The 17,773-nt window shown below is 35.9% G+C and overlaps 1 protein-coding gene across 14 annotated transcripts in view; it reads left to right on the top strand.

Annotated features, from left to right (window-relative positions):
- MAGI2 (membrane associated guanylate kinase, WW and PDZ domain containing 2) overlaps window positions 1-17,773 on the top strand; it is a 771,534-nt gene that overhangs the window by 305,243 nt on the left and 448,518 nt on the right. The window contains exon 3 of one of the 14 annotated variants that reach the window (XM_066990182.1): window positions 17,649-17,770. The exons of the other annotated variants lie outside the window; for them this stretch is intronic. Within the exon in view, the coding sequence (XP_066846283.1) occupies window positions 17,722-17,770 (49 nt within the window). The 5' untranslated portion in view covers window positions 17,649-17,721. The remainder of the gene's footprint in view (window positions 1-17,648; window positions 17,771-17,773) is intronic. 14 annotated transcript variants of the gene reach the window in all.

Below are 17,773 nucleotides of genomic sequence, written 5' to 3' on the forward strand. Positions count from 1 at the left end.
GGGAGAATCACCTCCCTCAACTTGCTGGCCACGCTGCTTTTGATGCATCCCAGGATACGGCTGTCTTTCTGGGCTGCAAGTGCACTATGCCAGCTCTTCATGAGCTCCTCATCCACCAGTACCCCAGGGTCCTTCTCCTTAATCCATTCTCCTCCCAGTCTGTGTTTTTGCTTGGGATTGCCCCAGCCCAGATGCAGGACCATGCACTTGGCCTTGTTGAGCTTCAGGAGGTTTGCATAGGCCCACCTCTCAAGCCTGTCCAGGTCCTTCTGGATGGCATCCCTTCCCTCAACCAACTGTACCACACAGCTTGGTATCATCAGCAGACTTGCTGAGGTTGAACTCAATCCTACTGTCCATGTCACCAACAAAGATGTTAAACAGAGCCAGTCCCAATATCGACTCCTGAGGAACACCACTTGTTACTGATCTCTATGTGGACACTGAGCTTTTGACCACAACTATTTGAGTGTAACCATCCAGCCAATTCCTTACCCACTGAGTGGTCCATCCATGAAATCCATGTCTCTCCAATTTAGAGACAAGGATATAATGGGGAACAGTGTCAAATGCTTTACACAAGTACAGGCAGATGACATCGGTTTCTCTTCCCCTATCCACCAATGCTTTAACCCCATTGTAGAAGCCCTCAGATCTGTCAGGCACAATCTGCCCTTAGTGAAGCCATGTTGGCTGTCACCAATCACTCCCTTATTTTCCATGTGCCTTAAGATAGTTTGCAGGAGGGTCTGCTGAGAATCAGGGTGCTTGAAGTCCCACATGAGGACCAGGGCTTGTGAATGTGACACTGTTTCTATCTTTCTATAGAGGGTATCATCTGCTTGGTCTTTCTGATCAGGTGGCCTGTAGTAGACCACGCTATAATGTCACCTGTCCCTGCCCTCCCTTTAATCCTAACCCATCAGCTCTCTGTTAGCTCCTCATCTATCCCCAGGCAGAGTTCCGTGCCCTCCAGCTGCTCATTGACACAGAGTGCAATAGACCCTTCCTCACCTCTCCTATCTGTCCTTCCTAAAGAGCCTGTATCCTTCCATTCCAACACTCCAGTCATGGGTGCCATCCCACCATGTCTCCATAATGCCAATGAGGTCATACCCCTGCAGGTGTACATACATCTAGTACAGCTGGAGACTAGTTTATCTATTTTTAAGATAATTAAAAAGTTGACAGTTTGGGATGCCTTATGTGTAACTTAAAGATCAGAGCTAAATTTATAGCTTAGTTTCGGTCATAATTATCATTTTTTTACACTTAAAGCATAATGTAAATAGTTTTTGCCCAGGTGAAAATTCCATTGATTTAACACTATCTGTATCTTCTTTAACTAAAGTAACTATTCATGTTTAAGAGAAACACAGTGAACGAATATATATCAGTCACTTAGAAAATTATGTAAACTCACCAGTACACATAAAGAGACACTTGGTATAGGAGGCTCAACTTTTAAAGACAGCTTTCAGGTTAAAATGGCATTCTGAAAATGTATCTGTGAGAAGAAAAAAATGTACTTTAAAGTTGTCCAATATCTGTATTATACAATCATACTTCCCCACCACACACACACCCAAAGTTATAAGGAAAAGGATTTTTTAGTTACTGAAGCTTGAGTGCATATTTAAAAATGCCTGCAAATTTTCACTTTAAAAAAAGTTTAAGTTGGTCCATTGAAATTTACAATTTCAATTCACTCCTAAAGTGGTACATTTACATTTCTAATACCTGAATGTTTCTAATACATGAATGATCCATTCAGTGTCTTTCACTGAAGCAAAAACAGATAAACAAAGAAGTGGAGCTGAAAAGACAAGACAATGATGTTTTGAAAATACCTGCATGCATCATTAATTGTAACAGCAGAGTGTCTTCTGTTTGCATTTTATTATAACTGTATTTCTCAATGGGAAGTAAACAATAGCTTTTTTCAAAGATTAATGATGTTTTGACCGATAGTTTGATCTGCTTAATTAGCATGTTCCACAGACAAGGTATGAAGACAGAAAATACCCCACAAAACCACTATATTGAGCCTCTCTTTCAATTTCATTATTCTGTAATGTATTCCTTAACATAAGAGGCTGTTACAAATTAACAGGAAGCAATGTAAAAAGATGTGATATCACTTCAGAACTATAAACTTGAAGATAGACAGAAAAAAAAAAGGCAACCATTTTCTGGCTTTCTATCATGACTAAATACAGAAAAAAAAAAAAAAGAAAAGAAAGTACTACTACGTGTGTCATTTGAAATCATCTGATTCAAATAATATTTTGGTGATTCCATATTAAAGTATCTACTTATGTTTGTAGTACAGAGAATGAAATTAAAATGCTGATGCTGTTCATATTTCTTGCAAAGACAGCTTAAAAATAAATCTTTCAGAATGTTAACAATGTGAAAAAGTGGTAGTGAACCTAGCATAACTCCGTAAGGGAGGCCAAGCACACAGTCCTGACAAAACTGGTTGAAAGTCATTCTGATCTTTTGGCTATAAACAATCCCCAGTGAATAGAATTTGACATCAAATTTTGTCAGTGTCTTGGTTTCTGTAAGAAAACCATTACAGGCTAGACAAAAATGACATTCTTTATTCAGGAAAAGCTTAGGGCTGGATTCATTAGAAAAAGATACTATAGATATTGAATAATTTCTCTGTGGATTGGTTACATGGAGGATGGCGTTCATATAATATGTGAATCTTGCAGAAAACCTTTAGACCAGCAGTCTGTGGATTGGCAGCATCTAGGAAGAGTTTAGACAAGTGCATAACTGAGTACTGACATCAAAGAGGGCATGGGAAATATCATCTTCTCTTTGACCATAATAGAAAAGATGACATGATGAACAAGCTGGGTTTGATAAAAGATTCGTATGTCAAAACAAACTAGTCACCAACAATTTTTTCTAGAGTGAAAATCATCACTGCAATATTTTTGAGTATTGGAAAAGCTACGTCACAGAATTTTACTTTATGCTTTTCCTGAATACTGTTAAATTAATTTGTTCTTTTGCTATGTGTTCGTGAGAAGGTTTGAATGAATCTTCAGATAATATTCTGTGCATGTTGATAATAATTTCTGAGACCACATTTTCTTCCAGTATTTCTTGCAGTTCTCAAAAACTACTGTTTTACCGGCAGAAAAAAAAAAAAAAACTTTCAAAGAAAACAAAAAAAAAAAAAAATAATAACTTGGTAGCTGTTCTCGATATTAGAAAGGAGTTTTTACTTTTACCTAAGAGCTTCTTCAGCTCTATAGATATGGCTTATATAATAATTTCTAAATTTATAGAACATTTTCTTCTCAAAATACTGTGAAGAGATGTAAATCAGGATGCCATTGTGGAGATGAGAACCTGATAAAGTCAAGTATGTTTCCTGAGGTCACACAGAAAGCTAGTGGAAGACTTAGGAACTGATCAGGCATCTTTGCTCATCTTTATTCAACAAAATTGATTTTAAATTAATTAAATGTAGGATTTTCTCCAATCATATTGTCAAAATAATGTTTTAATCCTGTGAATATAGGAAAACAATTTCATGCAATTTACGATTCTCATCTTATGAGATCTAAGCCTTTAATGATGTCCCAAAAATCCTCATTTCTCATAAAAAATCATGGAACTTCTGAATCTCATAAGATCAAGGTTAAAATAGTTTTCACGTGCCTCTAACAGCTATTTAAAAGAACAAAAATATTAGACAAGGCTTTTTTGCTGTTCATGGAATGGCAAATTTAAGTTTTCATTTTTCATAGGGAAGTTAACGTCAGCAGTCCAATGACTGGACATTTGAAGACTGATAGCTCTTTCAAAATTATAGTAAGATTTAACAATCTATTTTGCTGTTTGCTGTCCAGGCATAGAAAATTCCTAACCTGAAAAGCTAACTTCTAAGAAGACATATAATAAAAAAAGAGAAGAGACTTAGAATATGACATACAAGCAAAAAAATGTAGAGATGAATTGTATATCAAATTTCCTCCAGGGCCACATCACTGAACATGAAAACCTGCTAACGTAATCTGAATGGTTAGGCTATGTAACTCCCTGGGTTATTTCCAAATTTATTTTCTATAAGGAAATTCTATTTATATATAAAACAAGTTGGATAGCAAAATGCTTATGAACAGAGGCAGAAGCTTATTGACAATGTGAAATATATTTAATTATGTTTCTCTTCATCCATTCTAAAATCTCACTAACTGCAAATATAAATATTTGTTTATTGTAACAAAAGTTTAAAATCAATTTTCGCAAACAAGGTAAGCTTAAATTCCAATTTAACTCTACAGAAAAGTCTATATGATGTAGGGTAGCAGAGAAATGGAAGAGTGGCATATGCAATACATTTTTCAGTCTTCTAACATTACCTGATGATGCTACAAGTGGTTTTATAATTTGTTTTTCATATGAGATTTATGCATAGGTTAATAATAATTTCAAATTATATTAAACATTTATTTTTGTAATCTTCATTTATGATGGTCCACTGCCATTCACACTTGAATATATAATTGCTTCAATGAAGGAACTTCTGTATTAACTGGGAGATAACGGAGAATTTTGTGAGGCTGCAAAAATCATTATTAGTTCCAGTTGACATTTAAATAAACAGTCTTAATAAATAAGGTGAGTGAAATTTAGACAATTAACTCCATCAGAGAAGACTATCCTGGAGCACATGTAATTGGTCAGATGTTGCTAAAATTCTGTCTCAGCAATGTAATGTTATGTGCACAAAGATATTCCTCTAACATTAAACATTATCTCCCTGAAAATTAGTTGCTGATAAATTAGGTGCTGATGGGGAGCCAACAGAGTGCAGTCAACTGTGAGTGTGAAGATAGCACTATTTGCATTCCTTATTATTCATAAAGAATTACAGGACGCCCACACATCTGACATGATTAGAACGCATGAACAGTAGATTAAAAATCGTAGTGTATTAAACATACAAAATGGAGTGGAAATGAAAATACATTTTCTCCAATATAAGAAAGTAATGTTTGTTCAGAATTTTCTAAGTGCTCTTTGAATTTCTGTGCCAGCTGTCTTTTCAAGCAAAAGAAAGCTTTACCTTTCTCATAGAATTTCTCTGCCTTTAGATTTCAATTGATGTCATTGCCTAGGAATTATATCAGAGAGCATTTTGCAAACCTTAAGTCTCACTGGAGCTGAAAACTCAGAGGTGCTATTTTTCCCTGGCTTGTTTTTCCTTATCTGGGATTGTAACTTTAACTAGTCTTAATGTGAATTTCTAATATTGAAAGGTGATGTTAACATATTAATCTTAAAGAGTGGTAGAATGGATATGAATACGTAGATGTTGTGGATCAAATGTAAATATACTTGCCTTTTAATAACTGCTTTAAATAACTGTTTTTAATATTTGCTCAATGTTACAAAAATATAACAGAAGGAAAGAAATATAAGGTGCCTAGAAAAATACATGTCTGGAAGTTAGTGCAAGACTCACAGGAGTTAAAACGAGGCTGTTCATAACATCAGTGAACTTTGGATCAGACCTGTATTCCCAAAATCATGAAAGAAGTGTACTACTGCATTCATTTAATTTTCAAATTTCATGACAGTCCTGAGTTTCTCCTTTCTTTCTTTCTCTCCTTTCTATCTTGGCTTTTAAGCTGAAAGAAGCTCATTGACATTTTCTGACAGAAATTTGATCGACATATATTTTGTTTTTTCCTGTAATAATAAACTAACACTGTAGCAAGCTCTGCAACTGTTTGCTTACACTCTAGTGGCCTCTCACACCTATACTTTCATTGATATACCCGAAGTCAGGAATAATTCCACCAAAATCACACTGATTGCATTCTTGCATTTGGTTGTCTGTGCATGAGTAGATGCAATCAATCATCTGTTCACTCTGCCTGTGATCCTGACCACTGGTCAGCCTTGGTCCAGGTGGCAAGGAGTTATGTTAGAGTGCAGAGCCTGAGGCTGTATACCTTTGTCACAACCACACAGTTTCTGGATCAGAAGGTTATAGAAACAGTGATTTTGTTTGATTTGACAATTTATTTGTTTGATTTGACAATGTCTGTCATAGTCTTTCAGCAGAATTTTTCAAAAAGTCTCCAGGAAGGGGAAGAACAGGAGAGTAGAGAGCTTTGCAAATTATATCACAATAGTTAGGTGTTAGCTTCTTAGAGAACTTAGCTTCTGAGAGACTTAATGAACCTTTATTACATAGTTAACATGCTAGCAGAAGAAATCTGAAATTGGCAAATCAAAAATAAAGAATATTAAAATATATACTTGGATTATCTATATACCTCACTGGACCTAAAGATATTGGAATTGTGCCTTTGTATACCAAGTGAGGTTTTTTCAGTGAGTTTTTTTAATAACTCTGCTCAATGCACAGCAGCTTTCAAATAGACAATGATGTTGAAGAGTTCAAAAAACAAGTAGAAAATAATATGGATAGTATTCAGCATCATCCTATCAGTTTAAATATCATATACTAAATTTTAATCTCGTAATTTAAGGATAGAAATAGAATTGGAAGAGAAAAATAAGTAGAAATGGAAGAGACATTGAAAGGCATGACGAGAGCCTAAAAAGTCTGAAACTGCCTTGTATACCAGGCAGCTAAGATGTAATAAATTAGAAGTACTGGTAATGTAATCATGACCCCCTCTGTATCCTTTATCTTTACACCAAACAAAGATAATAGTCACTAAAATTGAAAATAAGTCACTAATATTGAATGACAAAGTGTTTATTTTTTTCCTTTCCTTTGCATAATGTTTAATTCAGTCATTGAATAAATCAAAACTCAAGAGTTTGAAAGTATTTTAAGAATAAACAAGAGATACATGTGAATGTGAAGAACACCCACAGCCATATCAGTTAAAGCATGTTCTTTTAGAAGGGATAAAACCCAATAGATTTCTGAGTTTAGGTCAAACCATTAACTAATGTTTTTTTGCCTATGGGTTGATTGTTTTACAATTGTCAAATGAAGTGTTCCTTTCACCTTCATTTGAAGTGTGGGGTGGTGGCCTCTGTCAAAGATGTGATACTGGATTAGACGGGTAATTGGTCTGATTCCTTATGACAACTCAAATAAATCTGTATAAAATCAAAGTAAAGGGAAAGAAAATCAAGCTCATACAATTGCATACACTAGAGATGAAAGTAGTTGCTTAGCATGCCGTTCTTTTGAGTGTTAGGGGTTAATCCTTGCAAATATTTCTGCTACACCTAAGTAAACCTGAAGTGAGGATTTCTGGAGATTGTGCCCCCAAGCAATTCGTTGTAGAAATGGCTTTGTAAATGCAAGTACTGGAAAAGGAATAAAGCTATATGAGCATGGCCTTTTGCCTGTACTAGTGCACTCTTCTGTGCTGCAGGCCTCATTCACCCAGGCAAAATGCACCAGTAGGTATAGTGATGCTCATTCTGATATTCGAGACAGCTTATATTTGACCAGTTAGACATACCATATTCTGCTATATGTACTTATTCTTCTGGAAAAAACATCCAGCACTGAGTTTGTCAGCCGCTTAGACATTTTAGTTTTTTTTGGTCCATTAGATTGGCAAAGGAGATAAAAATAGACATAGCTACCTTTCAACATCTACATGATTACCAGATCTGTATAATGAAGTCATCAGTTCATTAGAGAAATAGCAGGAGCAATTCTTTTTATTCTGAAGGGTGCTTGAAAGAAAGAAGAGTCCTTTCCTTCCTTCTTGGCTTGCTTTTGTCTTTCAAGGAGAGTATGCACAAACAGCCCTGGGTTATATTTAACGAATGCAACAATAAACTTTTCTTCTGTGAATCTCTACTGCTTAACAAGTACATCAGGACACAGAGAACATTCTGTTTTTCATCCATGTTCTGTTGCTTTTTTGTGTCTGTTTTTGCACTGTTTTGGACAGCTGTGATCACTGGAAGGACAAAATGCTGATCACAAGATGAAGGAAAGCTTAGAGACAGAAAAAGAGACAATGCTTCTGGAATGAAAAGACCATATAGATAAAAAAAGGAAAATGTCAACATTCATTATTCTCAGAACAATGTGTCTCATATCTTTCTGTAATGACTAATATTGTGTGGATTTAGCAACACAGAATTCAGCAATCCTCTAGTGTTAGCTTTTGATAGGAGTAGATTACATACTTTAGCCCATTTCAAAAAGTCCCAGCAGAAATATGAGGCCAAACGGTCTTGACTACCCTCGATCTACAGCAGTAGCATTTAGAGCAGCAGGTAGCTCTTAATCTCCAATGCCAGACAGGAGATCTTGAGCAAGTCATAAATTTCTGGTGTACTTTTCTTTAGATAGCTGTACACTGGCCCTTGCCAACAGTATACTTCTGGGGGCCATGGGGACACATGGGGCATCTTTGCCCTATCTGCCATCTAAGCCATACAAGTCTTCCAGGATGTCAGACAGGGTTCACTGAATCAGCTATTCATCGCTCAGGTGACCAGTAACAGTCCTGGCTGACAAGTGAAAGCGAGAAACACATTAGATGAATTATGTTTTATTGAACAAATAGCTAGCTCTGATACTCAAGGGTAAATTTACCCTGGAGTAAATTTCATGCACTAGGCCTTCCATCATTTTTATATAATGTTTGCTATTTGTTTGTTATCCTAGCACTTTATTTAGCTGTTTGTTATGTTATCTTTAGATAGACAGCATACCTACAGAGTAGAAAATGGTAAAGAATCCTCCAAACAAGAAGATTGTGGTGTTCTGCTTCACCTGGCATAAGATGTAGCTTCCCTGGAATTATTTTCCCATATCCAAAATACCACCTATTCCCAGGAGAAATATATGTACTGATAGATATGGAATACACCAGTAGCTCCCTACACACAGGTATTTTGGAGAGGAAAGGACCATGCTTTAGCCGGGAATCAAGATGATTTTTAGAGGTATCATGGGATTGCTTAATGCATTCATGGGCCAATGCCTTTATTTTTAGTATTATCTGACACCAGAGGCCTAGTGATAGAAAAAAATCCTCCGGCTGACTCACCCATGTTCTTCCATGTGGTGCCTGGATTTTTCTGAGAATCTGTAACCAGGAATTGCAATGGTCCAGGAAGCTGCCAAGCTTGTACAGGTGAAAGTGGCATATTTAAATGTCAAACACTGAGTGAACAACTGATTTCCATAATACAGTCCTTTCTCTTGCATTTTTAGTTGAGCAGAGTAGCCTTTTTCTCATTTTTTGGTCCCAGGTGTGAGAAGCAGCTGGTTGGCTGATCTTGCATGGATGACCAGCTGCACTGAGCACATATTCATGGAGGAGAAAATTGCAATGCAAAGGTGCACTACTTAACAGACCATACTGTGTCTACTTTAGTATCATAACCTTACAACAACTATACAGCCTCTACTTCTCACATGAATGAATACATCAAATGTAGTGGTTCCAGAGAGTCCTCTACATATCCTAGGGCAGAGATGTTGCAAATATCAGAGAAGACCCTTCAGGTATCTCAACATTACACATCATACACAGACTTAATTACATACCTGTTTTATATATAGGTATGTACATATGTTTTGTGTCTGGTTTATGGAAATTGAGTTCTGTGTATAACTGATAAAAATCTGATATTTATGAATAGAAATTGTTTGTCATATAACAGGAAGCTGCACCAGAACGCACTGAGATAATAACTTCTTACTGTGACAAGACTTAGGTTTATCCTAAGCAAGTGAATTGTATTCAAGTATTCAAGATTTAATAAGAAACCAAAAGCAAAAATGTTTGTGCCAATGTGGCCAATAAATGTTTTAAGTACATTATCTCAATACCACTAGAAAAAAATATCTATATAAATTTGTGCTTCTGAGTAGAAATTTTACTTACAGGTTAACCGTCCATTTTTAAACTTATGCTAATATAAATTTCTTGCTCTTTTAGGAAAAGATGGAATTACAGCAAACACCAGATTCTTTTCTTGGTCACAAATGCTGATATTAAGGTTGACCGATTCACATTGCACAAATATAATGTTTTACACTATGGACAAATGACCAAAACATGATGTAAAAAGTTTCATGTCACAGACAAGATTGACTAGTCTAGGATCAGGTTTAACAGTCATACAAACTGTCAGCCTATGCAGTTTTGTGTACTTACTTTATTAGGTATTTTGCAAAATAAAGGGACCTTCTCAATGATTAAATGCCTCAGTCACACAACAACTGCATAGATTAGATAAGGAGGCCGGAGAATATGCTTCCATTATTTCTCTCCATAATCTGAGGTTTCAGGCTTACTTGCAGTATGTGTCCATTGCATTCAGACATCATTCTTGAATCATCTGAAACAAAAACAGCCTAAAATGTTGTATTTTTTTTTTGTATGTTTGTTGTCTTGTTTCACAGGATTACAAGAGTTTTAACAAAGTTCTAATTTTAGAGCAAGAGAGAAAATTTGAATGGTAAAGATCATAGTTGAGGTTAATGGAGTAAGGGTTGTTTTTTTATAGGTGGGCAAAGAAGAAATTGGGGAAAAATTAGGCTGGAAGTCGTAAGGAAGTAATGTGCAATGATAGATTGTGGGCTTACCCTTTACTGAGAAAAAAACAAAACAAAAAAAAAAAAACGCACCACATACACAAAAAAAAATGGTACAGATAGATGATCCTCAATGAGACAAAATGCATCCAGTGAGACTAAAAAAAAAAAAAAAAAGCTGCACCAGCTACCTGATATGAAAACAAGAGGTTTTGAGTAGAGAAAGAGATCAGTCAGCATTAATTTTCCTTTATTTTCCTCAGCCTATGGAAACTTAGAAATTTTATATTTATCTTATCTGTATTAGAGTTCTTTTAGGGCCCTGAACTTTGGCCATGTTCATAATGTAGTCAAGTAGAAGAATTTTTTGATTCATAACTCTTTTCCTTTCTTTGGGTATTCACATACCTTAATTTAGATTTATACATCTATATATGTATTTAAGAAGACTGAAGCCAGTAAGATAATTTGGTAAACTGCCTGCAAGTTTCTTTGCTTATATTAAACGTGGATAAACTGAAAGCTAAAGCCATAATTAGCACACAAATGAGGTTGAGGCACCATTGTGGAACCCTAAGCTCAGGAGTTAATCTCTTCAAGGGTTTAGAGAAATTATATGAATAGTTCTTACCCTAGAAGACAGTACCTTTCATACGTGGATGGATGGGATTTATTCATTGTAGGCAGCCTTCTTCACGAATCATGAACATAGAGGCAAGTTTGATTTGTCTTCTGATCTCATGGAAAATGTCCCTGTGTGAAACATGGAGGAAGTTATGTTAACAAAGTTTGTCCTACCTTCATGTGTCATCTGGTCACAGAAAAAGAAAAACTGACTTGAAATGGTCTCTCTCCTGGGACTCTATTTCACAGACCGTATTTGGAGGTGGCAGTAGAGGTGAATTGGCATCTTTTACAGAGTTTCCATAGTTCTTACTACTTTCCTCTAGTATTTTTTCATCTTTTATCTTTTTCTACATCCCTTGATTATAGACGGAGGATATAATTTGAACAATTTTATTTCCAGTGGGCAATTATTATACCAGTATAATTGGTCCTGTGCTTTTTTCCGAGGCAGAGACAGAAAGGAGCACTTTACTTAATATTTCTTCATGAGCTCCACAGTTTGTATCCTAAAAATAGGCCTGAGGGGAAGAGCTTGGTCTTGCCAAAACGCACTACTCTGAGACTGCTTCTGTCCCTACTCTCCAATGCTGCGCTGTGACTGACCTCCACAAAGTCTCGTCACAAATTCATGCAAGCTCTAACCACTTTTAATTTTATAAGTAGGAAAAAGAAAGAGATTTAATGAAGCAAGTCACTAAAGGCAAAATTTTAAAATGCACAGCGGTTTATCCTGCAACGAATGCCAGTGCCTGACAAATAAAATTACAGCAGCAATAAAAGAGAAGTGTCCCAGTCTACGAAGCTAATGATATCTCTGATAATTAAGATACAAAACTAGTGTAAGTGCTGTGGTTTCTAATGTATAGAAGAGCTGGTGGAGCGCTTTTGTCTATTCTATTTTCTTTCTGAGTGAACAGATAATAGGTTCATGGTTTAAGTTGAAAATAAACTGTATTACAACATTAAGTCCTTAATTATTTGACCATGTGAAGTACAATTAAATATCTCTAAAAAGTGGTTGTTAGTTTAGTTAGCATTCCCGGGTTTTAAATGAAAAACTGAATGATATTTTAAATGTAATTTACTTAAAGACTCAAAACAAATCTTGCCGTGAGCACTTACCAAAGTTAATCTCCACTTGTGCTTTTTATAATTCGGGAAAAACAGCTGGTTACAATCTCTCTTTTAAACCTGGATTTCTTCTAGAGGTAGTGAATAGATATCTTGTTGAATAGGTATTATCTTGAACTACAGTAATTTTTATTCAAAAGCATGCTTGCTGTCATATGATTAAAAAAAAAAAAAAGTGTAAAAACCTTCCTAAAGCTTTGAGATCACAGAAGATATGTCAGTAATCTTATATTTAGATTCTATTTTCTGCAGATAGTTGTGCAGACTTTTCATTCGGAACTTTGAATGATCAACAGTCACTTTTGGTTAATTAACTCTCCTATTTAAACAGTGAGGCCATCATTTTTCATCCAGTTTTTATTTATTCTGCGTTGTCCATCTGGAGTCATAAAAGAAAGTAACAAAATGTTCTGAAATGTGTTCATGGGTATGTTTTTGTGAATTTGTATATTTTTGGCATAATAACCCATCTAGTTGTTACCTGATTATGGAAGAGGTATTCATCAGCATCTATCTGTAATCTGATTTTTTGCTGATTCCATTTTCTAGAGGGTTATATTTCAAACTGTGTATGCAGCAAAGCTGTCTGGCAGCAAAGTCTGTGGAGCCAAGTAGGGATGTACTACCAGATAACTTGAACCTTTACTTTCTGCAATTTTTAGAACTCTTCTTGTCCTACTCTGCTATCATTTACACCCCACAAGCCAGTATGAAAGTTATTAGTGATTTCATGAGTTAGTAAAAATGAAACTTGTCTGATGATTGCTTTCTTTAAATACTTATGACTGTTCTAATATGAAATGGTATAGAGAAATACATGTGCTTACAAGAACTTCAGAGTTTGAGGGGTGTACTGAAGGTATATAAATAAATACTTTATTTTTGAAGAGCATTGAACTGAATAACTACTGAAAGCTGAGGGCTTTTTTTTTTTTTATGTATAATGCGGACCAGTTTCCTATTTGATGGTTGAATTTGTTTGAATTCAGAAGCAAGAGGATATGATAATATTTTTTTCATTTAGACTGAATTACCCTATCTGTAATATAACTCCACTAAAGATAACAGAAATATGCCAAGAATGAATTTGACCCTACTACATCCAAAATTTAGCATTTAAATAGCTTCTGAGTTTGCATACAGAGACCTTAGTCAATTTAGTCCCATGGCAAATCTATATAGGATGAAAGAAAAAATATAAAGAATTTGAACTTGAAATCAGAATGCACAGGCAAAATAATTTAATGCAATGTTTATTAAAATCTCTCTTTCAGGCTGAAGAAATTGGTTAAAATTTTACCCCTCCCTCCTTCATAAATAAGGTCCAAATAAGTTTGTCCTATCACTGAATCTTGAGTGGACAAGCATGAATAATGGAAAGCTTTCCCGAATTTGTCAAAGAAAACCCACAGCAGAAAGAGCAGAACATATTCTCAGTGTAAATGGCTCTAACAGTCACAAACAGGCACTCTAATGTGGTACCCACAGTTGTAGTCAACATCTACTGCAATCTGTTCCTCACAACCACCTCTCTTTATTTTCGATTATTTTACGGCTTGAGACACCATCAGGCAAGTTGCTTTCCTTCTCTGCAGGAGCTGCCGCAGTCTGTTTTGCCAGTGCTGTGAAGTGTAGTGTGGCTCAGAATCACTGTGAAATTGAGAGAGTGCTGGGCAAAGGGAAGAAAAATAAAAGCAGATAGTCAGGAGGGCAGAAGGGAAAATGGAAAAAAATCACATGCACGTCAGATAGTATTTTGGTTGTTCACTGGTAAAAATCAAAAAACCTTGTGGCTGTGCTTGTCTAGATGTCCTAAGGATCAGAGCTCACTAGGAAAGGGCAGAGCTTCTAGACCACAACTGACTCACTGGCCTTTGCCAAAAGATTAGTGGATTGCTCCAGGAATCTTAAATCCTTCTTATGAAGCCTCAAAACATTAAAAAAAAAAAAAAAAAAAGAGAGAGAGAGAGAGAGAGAGAGAGAAAATGGGAGATAAAGGGAGAGTGACTGGAATTTATTTTATTCATTCTTTAGCCTCATTTCTGATATCATTCTTTCAGTGCACGGATTTCTAATGTTTATTCTGGTTTGTTAGTGAAGAGCCTAACAGTCCTTGGATCTCATGGTCTGTTCTTAATGCTGACACTTGCCCAGAGGTTTGTTGCCTTCTCATGCCCTTTCTATCAAAATTCCATCTTGCCTATTAGTGTAACACTTTATGAGTTTGCTACAACTGAGATTGCAATTGAGATAAATCTATAGGCCCCAGTTATGACAATAAGATACAGACACAGTGGATACTGAGAAGCTTTCCCATACAGCTCAGTGGCCATCCATCACTTTCATATCAGTTACTCTCACACAATTCTACTTTGGGGATTTTTGTTGCCAGATATTACCTGTTATGTCTATTTGTAAAGGACACAGAATGATACCCCATGGATCACCGGTGATTGGTTTTAGTGCTCAGTCTAAGAAATGCTGAGAAAAGCTTTGTTCATTTAAGACCTGTGGGTGTAAGATTTGCCATTGTCTTAAATGAGCAGAGGAGCAGGCTGTGGGGTTATGATGCTGTGTACCTCAGAGATGGCTTTAGTACCTGAAAATGTCCTATGCAGGGAAGCTGAGTGAGGACACTTTTCATGTACTCTGTTACCCATATGCTGCAATGAAGCCCTCTTTAAAGATACTCCCACAAGAGTGGTTCTTGGAAAGGATTTGGACACCCTTGTATCAGACACTTCTAAGGTCATTTGAACTTGACATCTGCTTTCTTTGGTTTATATGGTCAAGAACAGTATTTCTGCAGATGTAAGAGGACAGATAAGAAAGATGTCATTTAAACTGCCTTTACACTTAGAAGAGTCTTTGCTGACTTAGTGTGTGAAAAAAAATATATATTTTTTTTCCCCAATGGGATATATATATATACCCATGTGTTTACTTTTATTTGCCTTCTGGTGAATTTCGTCTTTTACTATTGGATAGGTTGACATAACTGCTACAGAAAGAGGTAAATAATGTCATTATTTGTAGGAATCCCAGAAGAGACCACTTCTGCAGGTGGTCACATTTTTGCTTTTACATTTCCACGTGTATGCCCTGAAATATTCCTGGAGCTGTATTCTTTTCTGTTATAAACTTTACCTGTAAAGTGTAAAGAGAGGTGAAAAGACCTGTTTAAGATGTGTTTACTGTATGTTCATTGTTTTTAATTGTGGTTGTCAGCATTAGGTTTAATGGCTCAAAGTCTGCAGGCTTAGCAGAGCTTTTTCTTTGTAGCATTGTTTTTGTGGGAGGCAAGGATCACAGAACCCCACTTCCTGTGCATGCCTATATCTTTGTGTTCCCTCAAAAACCTTTGAACATTTTTGGTATATTTGAAGTCAATGTGACGGAAGTAGAGGACACTAATTAATTAAATAATTAGATTTCCACAGATTTATAAATGTTTCAGTTGGACATCAAGGTCAATCAGTCACAAGACACTTTGTAGGAAGTCGTGTTTTATTAGTCTCCGTGATGTCAAAACTTACGGCTGACTTTCATAAATCATTCAATTACTTTGGTGTTAGAGAATACGTAAGCAGACAAAATAGACTTAGGTGTTTATGCAATACATGACTTGAACAGTCCAGATTTTCAAAAATCTTTAAAATAAATTCCAATGGTAGTTTAGCACCCAGTAAAATGTTCATATCTAACAGGTATTTATGACTGAAAACCTTGGGTGGTAAGTGGCTAAATGTTTTTGGAAGTTTGTGTGTCTTTTTTGTATCTTTACAAGCATGTGTATGATTTTGAACTGCCATAAGAACGCTATTGTGCTTCTGTAAATGTGAGCATCTAATATGCCTTTTCAGTCTTAGTGACATGCTCATTTTAAGAATACATGGAAGGTTGAGTACCAAACTCCTCTCTGATTCCCTGAATATACATTTGGACCCATAAAAATAAATTATCAAATAAATAATGCTTCAGGTTTATCCATCAAGTATCTGGAAATATTTTTCTTTCCTAAAGTGCATTAAAAGTGCTTCACAAATACGGTGCACTGATCAACTAAACCTATCAATCCGAGATAGTCGTCTGGCTTTCCTAATGTTCAGCAGAAAGAGATAGGTGTTTCCAGAGGGTAATTCATCTATCCTAAGATAAGTTTTAAAGGTAAGTGGAATACATTGCCCTATGGAGGTTCCTGTCTCTTTTCGTAAGGCAGTCTGGATGATTAGCTTAGACTTGACATGTAGCATTTCTGTGGCTAAAATTAGATGAAATGAATCGCTCATCTATTCTGCAAATTGACATATCAATTTCTCTTGGACTCCATGTGAAGTAAAGTGTTTCTCCATGTAAAACAGGAAAGATCTAGCCCTTAATATTCTTTTAAATTGTCTGTTGCGGTTTTGTGTTTTTTCTTCCCTTTTTTTTTTTTCTTTTCCAAAGTGAATTTCATCAATACAGTTTTGTCCTCCTATTTTAAACCTAAAAAAAATGAGGGTCACTATTCAAGATGAGTATTTAAGTATAGGTTCTGAGTTCTTATCCTTTCAGTGCCTAAAGCAACTTCATATCTTCCTTAATCTGATTTGAAGCCCAAAGATTGATCTTGATCTTGCAAGCATTTTCCCTGCAGATTTCCCACTGCTTACACTGGAACTTTCATTAATTGAGAACTATTTGCCTTGACCAGTCTAATGTCATATTCATCACAACTCAGCGTCTCTGAAGTATTTATCTTTATTGTTGATAGATAAGTGGTAGCAATTCTGAGTGAAAGTTGAGCTCAAGTCTTTGCAATGTGCTAACTCAGGAATGTTAAAGGTTGAAAATTTTCTATGATGTCCTCTACAAATTTATTCTGAAATTCTGCTTGGCAGAATTTAGTCCTGTATATAATTAATCAGTTATATTTTTCCTGAGGAGTTTGTGTTGTTCGCCTCTAACCAGTAATCACAAAGTAATGTGTCCTCTACTGTGTGGTTCATTGTCTCCATTCATCAGGTGCAGTCAGTCTTAAGAATTTGGAAGAAATTTGTTTAAAATAAAAGATATTAACTTTCCTTTTAAGACCTATCACTACAAAAGATCCCAGTACCAAAAAGTCTGCAAGCCCCATATATGCTGCTTCTAAATAAAGCTCCTCTTCCAGACTTTTTTTCTCACCTTACACACAAAGGCACACAAAGGACTAACTCTTGGCAGTTTCTGCTACATCATCTCTAAAATCAGAGAATAACCTGTTGTCTTCATTGTAGGCTTTTGATGTCCTATTACACCAATGACAATTCAGGCAAGGAGAGCTTCCAAGCTTGGCAAAGGCTACATGCTTCCCTCTTTCTGCTTCATTCTCCAGAATTCTGTTAGAAGCATGAGGAAGGAGGGATGCAGCTCATCTACAAGTGTGACAAGTATTCACTGCTGCCACCATGCCACATGGCAGGAGACCTGCAGCACCACACTGGCTGGTTTCTAAAGGTC

Source organism: Anser cygnoides, chromosome 1 (genome assembly GCF_040182565.1).
Source record: "Anser cygnoides isolate HZ-2024a breed goose chromosome 1, Taihu_goose_T2T_genome, whole genome shotgun sequence".
Lineage (NCBI taxonomy): Eukaryota > Metazoa > Chordata > Aves > Anseriformes > Anatidae > Anser > Anser cygnoides.